Genomic DNA, 12,664 nt, shown 5'->3' on the forward strand with positions numbered 1-12,664 from the left:
ATTCAGGTAAAGAGAGATTTGTTGATGCACAACAGAAGTGATTTCAGGTTATACCAGCCTGCTTAATTGATTTCCTACCTTTTGACCTCTGTGCAATTTTAAAACTTTTAAAACTTTATCTTTTAGAGTTGGCGATTTTATTTTTTTTTTGAGGTACAACTCTTAATTTTAACAGTTAATTCTGGTACTTTGGGAGACTGTTTACTGTATCAGTTATTCACAGGTAGAGAAAACCAACTCAAGGAACAAATTAAGATATTTATTTTTGCATTGTTACAAATTTGTGGGGGGATTTTCCATTAAATGCATTTAACAGACAACCCATTTGCACTCAGGCCTTTCAGCATTTTAATACGTTAAAATATATACTTTTGGTGCCATAAAAATTATGGTTAAAAATAATTCTCGAGGACATACTGAGGGACAAGAACTTTAAGCAAAATAACTCAAGTTGAAATAGTCAATTCCCTTCAACAGTGGTTTCTATCTCATGAGATTATATTCTTTACACTAGCAAACTATATACAAACAATACCACAAAACTACCATTAAGTGCAAAAATGTAGAAAATATACACAAACATGTACACAATTGCCATGTTTCTGTCTGAGCTACCTTACAGTTAAGAAATCCAGTACAAATGCATGATTTGCATTTATGTATTTGACTTGTAAGTATCTAATATTTAATTGTAAACAAGATTCAGCATGTAGAGCAACTTAAAACAGTTGTCAGAAGCTTAAATCATGAGGCCTGGAGACTGAAGAACTGGGCACACTAGGATCCAAACTGACACACATACCCACAGATTTTCTGACTTATGTTGCAGGGGCATTTAGGGTGGTTCAAGATTTAGAAGTATTCATCTATTCTAAACAAATTATTGGATTTCATTATTTTACAAAATGCATATATTGAAATATTTAAAGGAAAATCAGTATCACATTTGCAGGTGTATGTTTCATGTTTTGTAAGAGTGTCTTCATAACTGTTGAAAAGCTTTTGGTTTATTAAGAAACCTTTCTTGGCAACTCAATTAAGGAACAGTAAATGAAAGCAAGCAATGGATGTTCACAGTCAGCCACTTAGTGAGCAAATAGAAGCAGACACGTGCCTAAAGCACAGATGAACTCACAGGGGATTATCCAGTGAGTCACTGACAATGCAGATCATTAGGCAAGTACACATAGGGTACACTGCACTGCTGAGAACCTGCAGGATTTAGAAGAGATGGTGGAAAGAAAATGGAAACTGCCTTTGCATTGATGTGATGATCTGCTGCTCCCAGTCACTGCTAAGATCCTTAGCAAGAATGGTTTGCTTGTTTTACAAAGATGGCTGTCTTCTCTTCAGGTACTTCTGAGGCACTCATTGATGTACTATTTGAAACGACCTGATAGTTAAGAAAACCCAGGATGACAGTTCTGTCTATTAGGATGGTGTTAGGCAAAGTAACAGGAATAGCAGTAGTAGTGTTAAGAGTATTTGGAGAGAATTAAAACATTGTCTATGCCAGTTTACAGCCTGTACAAATATGAAAACTGCCCATATTTATAGCAACTGATTCAAGTACAAGCATTTTTGCCAATCTTGTCCTAATGGAAAATACAGTAATGTTACCCAAAAGCTTCCATTTCCAGATAATATGTCCAAAGTCAAATCTCATTTTGTGTAAAACTCTTACAGTATTGAGCCGAGCATTTGATGAATCCCTTCTCATACATGATACTTTTTGATTTAAAAGAACAAGCCAAGCCCTACAAGACACATTCTGCAAACTAATCTTAATGTAAAGACTAGTTTGATAAGTTTTGTGATTTATTAGTTTTTTTAAACATTTCAAACACTGCAACAATGCAAAATATACACCCAAAAATTAAAAAACCATTTACAAAATAAAATGTTGCAAAAAATTTAGAATCAATTTCACTGAAAAGGCTCAATAAAGTGCAAGCAGTAAATGAGAGGATTGACATAGTGAAAAGTTTAACAAATTTGTATAATCTGTATTGCTGACAATGAGAGACACGCTACAAAAATGTTTTACCTTGACATCATGCCCTCATATAAAAATATATTCTAATTGCATTGCAGTAAAATCAGATCTTGACAGAATTGATAAAAGAACAGTGAAATGTCACTTATTTTCAGCAGTGTCTGAAAGGCAGAAAATATGTAGATTTATGCTCCTGCAGTGTACTCTAAGTGGATGAACTGGATTTGCTATTTACTAGTACTAGCTAATTACTAGTATAGTAATTGCCAATGAAAAAGGTGCAGTGCTACTTACTTGCATTGATCCACCACCACTTGAGAAGGCATTCAGGAGGTGCCACACTGCAAAAATGGAACTCATTCCTGTGCAAAACGCTCATGCTTTGAGCTCTCACTAAAGCAGAGCTCTCTAATTACTGAACGGAAGTATGCACTGCAGCAAATATTTTTACATCAAAATATTTTATGTTACTAAATCTGCAGGTATTTTTCCTCTCAAAATCATCTTGTTCTGCTTGCTGCAAGACATTTAGCTGAAATAACCAGGTCTTCAAAGTGTACTACAACTTCCATGATTCCAGTGAATTGAAACAAAACTTTTTACTATCGCCTGTCAGGATATGCAGGAATTTGTATTTACCTGGAGCTTTGTTTTATGAAAAATAATAAAGCATACTGCAGATGTCTCCCCAATGGAGGGAACATTTTCACATAATTTACTGTCCAGCCAGATTCTTTGGTGCTCACGAATAGCTACTATAGTATCAGCATGAACAAGCAGCAATTTTTTTCCTTCATACACTCCTTGTCCCTTAAGGCCCATCAGCAAAGTTTCTGCTAGAGGCAGGTTAATTGAACAAAAACAGTGAAAATATTTCCTCATCACCCTTTGAGACTGAAGTCTGATCAATAGCATCTGATGTCCCCCTTTCAGGGGGGTTTTCCATATGGCATATGGGTGGGATTTCTACTTATGACTAGAAATACAACGAACTTACATACCAACTAGTCATTTAAAGTTTAATCTACTGAAATTCAAAATGAGTATTTTTCTGTTCAAAAGAATCTTTACTTTTTATTATCCAGTTTTTGTCTAATACAAGACGGAAAAAGTTCATTATTGCACATCTATAACCAAGACTTTTAAGTGCCCCAAAATGGTGCAATGTCAGGTGCTTAGTAAAGCTCTGTGGAGACACATGTCACCTACTAAATGGTAAATAATGTTAGTACCAACTTTGATTTTAGAAGATTTGCTGTCCTTTTTTTAAAAACCTCTTCCCATTCCTGGTTTCAATTAAAGGACCCCAAATACCCACTGTCAAATAACTGAAGACACACAATCTAAATTAAGAATACCTTGCGAGAGCAGCAACTTTACAACAATATCAACTTTAAACAAAAGCAGATTTCTAAAATAAAGTCTGTATAGCCTTTTAACTATGAAATTATGAAATAATTTGCTTTTACTTATGATTTTTCATTCTTACAAAGAACTGTTGGAGACAATTATAATTAATTGTTTTCCTGAAGAGTAGGTATTTTTAGCGTTGTAATTAGTGTTAACAGTAGACAAAAAAATGTTTTTACATATGAGTTTAAATAAATTTAAGACACTTTTCTGTAGGATCATCATCAAATGATGCTCTTTTCAATAATCTGTGTAAGCTTCTAAAACACAAAGGATAATGCACATTACATTTTATTCACACTATAAAAAAAGCACAATATACAGGCCATGTCCTTTAAAGTGCAACACAACAGAACATTTCTGCAACATTCAGGTTCTTCAAAAACCCACAAAAGTAGGTATTTAATATTTAGGAACAAATTCTGTTCGTAGGTGCATTGACACTGAATCTAAACTCTGAATGGTTATCAAGCTTGTCCTTGCTGTAAGTGCCACGCTAAAAGCAATGCTTATAACCACTAAACAGTATTATCTTATCTGCTTCCATATTAGACAGCCTCATGTCTCATGTCCACAATGAAAGCTTTTATCCTTTAGTCAGTGAAGAGCATCTGCAGAGCCCTTTATTGAAGACAGTTCTTCGACTATTCTCAGAAAATCTCTTTAAAGTCCATTTAGCTTCACCTTAAAGGCTACTGCTTCAGATTCAAATCTACCAAGAAAAATATGGTAAATGGAACAGAGCAAGCATGTCTCTGAGTTGGCAGCGCATGCTTCACTATGTTTGGCACTATGGACCAAATGTATTGGTAACACACAGTATAAGCACGTACCAATTTGCTTTTCACTTCATAAATATTTTTGGTTGGATGTTTTGCTAGTAACAGCTGGAAAACCTCATTTGTTCCTGAGATGAGCATGATAAAACAAAGTGAGCTCCATCTAAAGCTGCCAACAGGACATTCTTCTGCATTTCCAGCCTTGCTACCTGCCTGCTGAGCCAGATTTACAATCTCAATCCTCCCCCAGGCGCCACTTCTGAGACTCTTCTTGACGCACATCTGGCCTAATCTGGTTTCTCATTCCACCCAGAACATTGGAGGTCGCCTCTGTTGCAACAATGAAAGGTTTCACCACAGTTGGTGGGATTTGGCGGAGGACTCCTCCTACTGCTCCAGTGACTCCTCTGTTCTCATGCTCACGAGCAGCAGTCTCATAGATGGTTTGGGCTGTGTCTGTAATCCCCTTCAAGAAAATAAAGGAAAACAAAGAAAATCAGTTACACTGAAAAAGAAAAGGCAACCACTTCTAGTTTTAAGGGAAATTTTAAACTGCTCAGCATTTTTCTTCTTTTGATTTGTATTATAACTGAAGTAAAACAATACTGATGTAAATACTATTTAGTTCTTCTAATAAGGCTTAAAATAACACTCCTCTGGACTCAAAGATATAAATGTTTCATGCAACTTTTGGTAGCAAATCTTGTGCATAAGGGAAGAAGCTTTGGGGTACTGAGACTTCAACAGCTGTGAACTATTGAAAAATTACAAGATTCACTGGAAACTCAGCTGATATCTTACTTCACAGACACTACACAAGGTGCAACTAAGTACAATACAAAATAAAAAACATGTCAGCATTCTAATTTATAATACATTGTCATGGTGGAGAAAGGTTCCACATCTTTTGAATCCTGCATTATGCTTTAACTCCCTCAGAATTAACAGTAACTGTAAAGGTGGTTGAGAGCAGAAAGGGAAGAAAAAGATGGATGACACAGCACAGGAAATCAAGTTTATGTGGCTCAGAATAATTGTAAACCATCCCAACCTTAGAGGAGTCAAGCCCTATTCACATTCATCTGCATGACATTTTAGGTTTTTTCCTGCTTTATCCCTTCAATATTACTGTTGGTGGAAGACAACTGATGAAGACAGTCTTGTTCAAAGCTGAAATCTCCTCCATTTGGTCAGCCTAAACTAACACCTGTTATTTTATTCGCCATTTTAGGAAATAATTCTTAACTTTGTTTCCCAACAACTGCTCCTGCACTCACCTCTTTGACAACGCTGTACGCTTTGGCTACACCCTCCCGCAGGTCGACCGGCTGATGCGCCAAGCGGTGGCGAGGGAACCGTTTGATCTTCTTTGCTTCAATGAAGGTAGGCCCTGGTGATACCATGTCATAAGCAGTTTCTGCAGCTGCCTGCACATCAGGAACAAATGCAAAACATCTAAGTGTTACAGCACCTGGTCACAAATTTAAACTATTAATAGGGTGATGTCATGAAATAAAAGAATGCTTATTCCACAAATAATATTCATTTGCATCAGATTACAGTTTTGTACAAGAACTTCTGGAATGTGTAGCTCTAACTATACATTAATTCCATAATGAAAGAATGAATGTTGTAGGTTTGGGTGGGGTTTTCTCCCCTCCTAATTGCTGTTTCTTCAAAGGCATCCTCTAAACTGCATAAAATGCTCAAGAGAGAAACTGAATTCAATCAATGGTATTTCTTACAAACACACAAGCACACATATAATCCCACTTGTGATTAATAGCACTGGTTTTCTGACTATACATGTTCAAGCTTAGGTACACATACTATTTTTGCAATATTAGGTGGTAAAAGTGTATTTTCATTGTATTTTTGTACATTTTATATTAAAAAACAAATTTATTTACACTTTAATCCAAGACTGCCTTAGGTTTATATCCAGGAAGCTTTACAGACTTTGTGCAGATCTACAGAAATAGTATTGGTTTGGGTTTGGGTTTTGGTTTTGTTTTGTGGATTTTTTTTTTTGGTTGGTTGGTTTTGTGGGCTTGTTCTTTTCTAGATAAACATAGATTAGCTGATGTTTTTGAAAAAGGAATTAATCCACTACTGGATAACTCACATGCACGAATAACTCATCTTTCTTGGCATCAGTCATTTGTTTAGCAAAGCTGAACATTTTTGTATTAAATTGTACATTGTAGTAGATTAAAGACATTAAAAAACAAGCAGAAGTTTGGGTGTTCAGCAGTATTCTAACACAATTTTCTAACCACTGCATTTGATGCCACCTCACAGGCTGCTGCAAACTTGGCCCAGTCTCTGCTCTCCTATTTATACAGCTGCCTGCTTTTTTAACAGATGCTCCCAACCTTAAATCTATAGCATGACAATATTAGCTTAATACAGAGCACTTAGTAGCCACACCTCTCATTTTACACCTAACTTCAGCAGTAATTCACTCTACCTGTATGGTCTGAACCATTCTGTTTGTTAGCTCCAGTGCTGCCATGGCAGTGGAAGTACCAAAAGAAGCTGCTCCTCTCTGAAAGCCTCTGACAATACGACCGTCCTTGCGGTACTGCTCTATTGGCAACCACACCAGGTCTTTCAGACCTTGCACTGGAAATGAAGACACAACACCAGAGTCAGATATGCAGAATGCCTTGAAAGGAAGTGAAAACAAGAGTCTACATGGTTTGTGTTGATTTTTGAGTGGGGAAAGGTGTTGTTTGGTTTTTGAAGAAAAACATACTCACACGTAACTGAACACAAGTAAGAATGAACTTACCTAACTGCACAAGTGAATGCATAGGCCCTACTCCTCCCAAAATTCCAGGCAGCTGGTTTTTCTTTATATCATTAAGCCATTCACTGATGGCATAGGAGAACAATTTATCCACACCTAATAAACTAAAGTGAATACAATTATTATTTTCTAACAAACAATACCTAATAAGATAAATGCATTCATTATTTACTGAAGTAAAATATGTCATTTAAACAAAAGCAAAGCTTCTTCAAATTACATCTTTTGTTGCTATTGATTAGCCAACTATTTCAAATGTATATGTTTCATAAAACAAACTCAAAACTGTATAATACAGGAAGTGAACATGAAACTAAAATGAAGAGTTTATCATCAAGAATAGCACATATATTAAATTCTGTTCTGAGTTAGAAGTTCTTGAATTATACATTTGAAAGAAACCTAGAATTAATATTTGCAAAGTCAAAAAGTATTTTGTATTTTAGAGGGGCATTTGCTTTGCATTTGCAATGTACAGTTATTCTCCATAAACTTGTTAAATTTGCAATAGCAATGCTGATCTATCTATATTTTGAGGAAACTTACCCGTGTCTGTAACAAAGCCTCTTCAGTTTCAGTTCTGAGCAGTTCAACTGAGCAAGCCCAATAAGAATCCCAGCTAATGTTCCCTGTAAGTGAAATATTTTGTTATCATACACATTTTCTCAACCTGTATAATCAGTGAGAAATAATTTCATCTCAACACTTACTTAAAAGTATTCTGTCTAAACATTCTACCAAATGCAACTCGTCACAGTGCTATAAATCATGTTACTTTGAAACTTGATAAAAAGGAAACTTGGCTTAACCTGCTAGTCAAAGAAAAACACCTCGATATAATAAGGCTTCTTCAGAAATAAGCTATAATAAATTATGTAAACATAGTTCTGGCTTTAGTGTGTTCCAGGCATTCTAAAGCTACCATATTTCATGTTTTGATTTCTGATAGCCAGGCAAATTCAAGAAGCTGCTGCTTTCCATATTTTCTTACTGACTTGCCCTGACAAAGTACAAATCTTGGTGTGCAAATAGGAATTTTTGATGTCAGCTTCTAAACTCAGTGTGATGAAGAATACATATTTTAACAAGAACCACGAGCATTTTTTCATCTGGAATACATTCTGCCATTGCCACTGAAGCCCATATGGTACTAGACTGTTACTTTCCTGGAAAGGAAAGAAGGAGAACAAACAACAATATTTTGTTCTTTTGAGCTCATAAATGTCACATTCAAGGTCCATCCTGGGTTAATCATCTGTGGGGGATCCACCCCCTATTTTTCCAATTAAGAGTGAAACAAGGTTTAGCTTTACTAAAACTAAGTGGGGAAAAAAGGTGTTTTACATTTGTCATGATCACATCATTAATGAACAGGGGGTATAAAAACATGCCCCCATTAATGGGGAGCAGGGAAGTGAAAGCAAAACAAACAACATCAAATATTTTTTGTACAGCATCAGCATTATACACAAACCTGATCCATTGATACATGCTTGCCATGATAATCAAGCCGTATTGGAACTTCTGATGTAAAGCGAAATTCTCTGCAACATAGAAGAAAATATTATAGTGAGAAACTTGAAAAGGAAATTAAATTATCCTTCTGAAAAGGAACTCAAGTTTCCCATTCTCCTCGGATAGGATGTCATACCCTTTTCTGTGAACCATAAATCCTTTAGTTACTATGTTAGTTCTTCAGAATAAATATACAAAATACAGTGGCTATTTCAGCTTTTCTTGGTTTATTCACATCTATTTCAGGTTACCACTTATAATAAATTTAAAAGTCCTGCAAATGTGCTACTAATCCTTCAAAAACAAAGAAACAAACAAACAAGCAAACACCCACAAAATTATGGTTCTGTAGGCAGAATTTAGTTCTGCAGGTGGAACTTGATAAAAAATTCTGTTGGAAATGCGTGTGGTGAAACAGAACCACAGCCATGCTATTGCAATTTAACTCTGCACTGCTTACCACAGCACACATCTATTGTTAGAGGCACTCATGATCTGAATGCACATGAAAAAACTTCTGCATAACGAGCTACAATTTTCATAGTCACTTCCCATTCAGGGATACATTAGAATTTCTCATGTGATATTTTAATTTCATAACTCTCTTCCATTATATCCTTATATCCTCTTCCTTTATATACTCTCTGATTATATTAGCTAATTTATAGATAGAAAAAAAGAGTACAAACATTACTCTTTTAAAAAAAGATCTCATTACTGGTTCTGTATGGGACAGAGATTTAATTTTTATTTCCTTGTGCACAGTAGCGTGCAAAAGTTAATAAAAATCACTGATGACTCTCCAGTGATAGAAGCAAACATACTTGCTTTCTACAAGCAGCCAGTAAACCAAAAAAATGCACCTTGCCTGAAGGTCTGAATAATTTACAACCCCACTTTCTTAAAACACTCAGCTATGTGTCACTGGAAATTTTGTATCAAAAGTTTACCTGAAAAATACTGGCTGATCGCTGTATGATGTTGTTTCTTGTGAGAAATTATCATCATCTCCATTAACCACATCCATAGAATCAATGCTGCCATTTTCATTTGCTTGCTTGTGTGATGCAAAAGAAATAACTGGACTTGGTTCCTTAAGGCTGCTGACATGTCTGGGCAAACTACAAGTAACTTCAGCACCAGGAGACTTTTTAACTAAGAAAAGAAGTTTTACACAATGAAGTGACTCATTTTTCACACTGATTACAGAGAGATTATATTTATACAATTACTGTGTCCTTAATAAGTTCTAATGCTTATTAGTAGGAATTACTAGTAGGGCAATATTTAGATTCTCTTAGTTTTTGATAGAAGTTATTACATGCAGCTGAAGTTGAGCTTAGTGCATTTGCATAAATAATGTATCTGGTTCTAATGGCAGTACTGCAGGGAGCTTCATCACCTATGCATTTCAGCATGACATCTCAACAGAAAGAGGCAAAGTATAGCTGCTAAGAAACATCCAAATACATTTAATAGTGTAAATATGCTTTTCAATATATACTGCTTTTACATCAGAAAATGTAATTGATGAGAAGTACTGCTTCAACTGCATATATATACATTATTTAATACACCTTGCATAAAATATTATATTTGTCTAATAGCTTCAAGTTGTATAATACAACTCAAATTTATAAATAAGCAGCAAAATGTATTAGCTTTATCTAACAATTCCCAATAGCATATATACAGTCCACCATTTTTCCAGAAGCTCGTATTAATTATGCTCCAATTTTGGTTAAACCTTTTATAGAATTAAGGTTCCAGGTGTTGAAGACCTTGGTTCATATTTCTAAAAAAAAAAAAAAAAGCTTAAATACCTAAGGCTTTTGAGCTCTAAAAAAATCAGTCATTAATGTTAGTGCTTAAACCCCAGCACAGGTTTTTATACACACAAGACTCACATGTGAATTTACAGACATGCACACAAATTAAAAGATGAAGAAGCAGCACTTTTACGTAAAAGAATTTTTTTTTTGTAGAAATATACCTTCAGGATCTGGAGTAACTAAGAGTTCTACCTCTGTAGAAAGGCTAGTGAAAAAGTCCTTCAGGAAAAACAAGGCATCCTAATGGCAAAAAGTGAAATACAATCAGGTTAAAATAAATGCAAAGACCTCTTCTCTAAAAACATTATCTACCATTCCAGACCTATTTCTATGCAAATATGAAAAGAAAACCCTCTCTTTTTGATCCTTTAACATATGCACAAACCATATGGAAATCTAGGACAGAAACCAGGAAGACCCTCTTAGCCACTGTACCCTGCTCCATATAATAGGATTTCATGATCTATCTAGCTCTGTCTTAAAAATTCAGGGTTATTTTCATAATTTCTGCTCTCATTTTGGAGACTGTTTCAGAACAGGTGCTTTAAATGATTATAAACTTTTCTCTAATTTGCAGTAGAAGGTATTTAAATATAGTTTATATTCATTTCAATGTCATTCAAATCATTACAAATCAGGGCTAATCACTTGTTCATTAAAAGTCATTAATATCTATGGTATTAATGTCTTAAAAATGTCATAAAGCTATTACATCCCAGCTTCTTTTTCAGACAAATACATCCCATTGGTGCCTTAGTCATCCTATCATTAAAGACAACTGGACTTTCTTTTCCATTTTCACTTCCAGCTGGTAAGAAGGACAGCTTAAATGGTAACAACAAGCATTTCTAATGATGGCATGCATCCCTGTGCTTCCAAAAAACATGTGGTTTATTTCATAGAAGTTGTAAAGGTGACTTTTATGGTACAAAACATAGAACTTTTAAACGTAACCAAGAGGGAACATATTTCCTCCCTAGATGGCAGTATTTCCAGGCCATTTGTTTATAGGTGAAATTACTGCCAACTAGACAGAGCTCAGTTTTGCTAAGAGTGAAATGAAAACCTGGTCTCTAATGTGTGCTGAAAGAAAGAAAAAAGTATGGAAACCCTTATGCTCTTAAAAACCCAAATACCACGTAGCTCTCTGAAGGTGACAAATTAAGGAAGAAACACCTTAACAAAGGGTAATAACTGCACTTCACATTTGCCAGCACAAACATATATAGTTCTTACTGATTTAGAAAAAACCCAGAAGTTTCTTGAATATATCAAAAATACCTTGCACAAAGGCCTGCTAAAGAAAGTAAAAGTATTTCTGCTCTTCCTGACACTGCCTTTGATAGCAAGGCAAAGAAGCATTAGAAGCATTTCTTGAGTGTAAAGTGCCCTTGACCAAGATGTTATGAAACACCTCTGGATTAATGATTAACCTTTTGCAATTAAAAACAATGAAGTCACTTCCTGAACAAACAAAACCAGATCATTCAAGAGTAAGCAGTTATTTTTAAAAGCTGTGATCTCAAATCCTTGGAGATTATTGGAAGTTTCAGGAGGAAAACTTACTGAGAAAACAGTTTTGCCTAAAGATATTCTTAGTTTTTAAATTAAAAACTCCAATCTTTGTAACAGCTGGAGCAGAAGGCAAGTTCTATAACAGATATAAATGCAACAACAGAGATCCAAGGATTAAATAAAAAAAGGTATCACACCAAGAAAATGTAAAACAAAATATGTATGATGGCTAAAAGTATCTGGTTAAAAGAAACCCCAGGTATTGTTCAGTAAAAAAAATTGGTTTTTGCAGTGGCACAACCAACCTGGTCAATATTGAGGCGAAGGGGCATTAGTGAAACACGTAAACAACATTCCTGTGGGGATCTGCCAGACTCTGGACGGACATGCAACGCTTTAACTGTTAACTGAAAGAAAACCAGCAAGATAAATAAATGCACTAACATTCACAATTATTAAATCTCAGCTAGGGATAACACTTACTGCAAAATCTCTGTACTAGTACAATTCCACTTAGCAATTACAGTATTGAATAAAAACTTACTCTGAATGTTATAAAAAAAAAAAAAAAGTTAAAAGAAACCCCCTGAAAAGTTACTAAATTCTTTATAGAACCAGTAAGACTATTGTATATCATAAAAATACAAATCTGCATGTGCAGTAAAAAGTCACCTCACTGAGCATTTTGCTCAAAACCAAATTGTGAAAACTATCAAAGTTGTCCTGCACATCTGTTTTTTTAACTAACAATCTCAAATCCATTAATACCTGAGATGCTGACATTCAAACTGATATTTGAATTAGT

At 35.0% G+C, this 12,664-nt stretch overlaps 1 protein-coding gene across 3 annotated transcripts in view; it reads right to left on the reverse strand.

The window, feature by feature from the left end:
* Positions 1-238: 238 nt before the first annotated feature.
* The window catches only part of ATG2B (autophagy related 2B), a 44,426-nt gene continuing 32,000 nt past the window's right edge, over positions 239-12,664 (reverse strand). For all 3 annotated transcript variants that reach the window (XM_079309566.1, XM_079309567.1, XM_079309565.1), the window contains exons 34-42: positions 12,165-12,266; positions 10,506-10,584; positions 9,463-9,667; positions 8,472-8,541; positions 7,544-7,626; positions 6,980-7,101; positions 6,656-6,810; positions 5,463-5,612; positions 239-4,651 (exon numbers count right to left, since the gene is read on the reverse strand). In XM_079309566.1, coding sequence (XP_079165692.1) covers positions 4,421-4,651; positions 5,463-5,612; positions 6,656-6,810; positions 6,980-7,101; positions 7,544-7,626; positions 8,472-8,541; positions 9,463-9,667; positions 10,506-10,584; positions 12,165-12,266 — 1,197 coding nt within the window. In that variant the 3' untranslated portion in view covers positions 239-4,420. The remainder of the gene's footprint in view (positions 4,652-5,462; positions 5,613-6,655; positions 6,811-6,979; positions 7,102-7,543; positions 7,627-8,471; positions 8,542-9,462; positions 9,668-10,505; positions 10,585-12,164; positions 12,267-12,664) is intronic.

This window comes from Erithacus rubecula (genome assembly GCF_903797595.1).
Source record: "Erithacus rubecula genome assembly, chromosome: 6".
Classification (NCBI taxonomy): Eukaryota; Metazoa; Chordata; class Aves; order Passeriformes; family Muscicapidae; genus Erithacus; species Erithacus rubecula.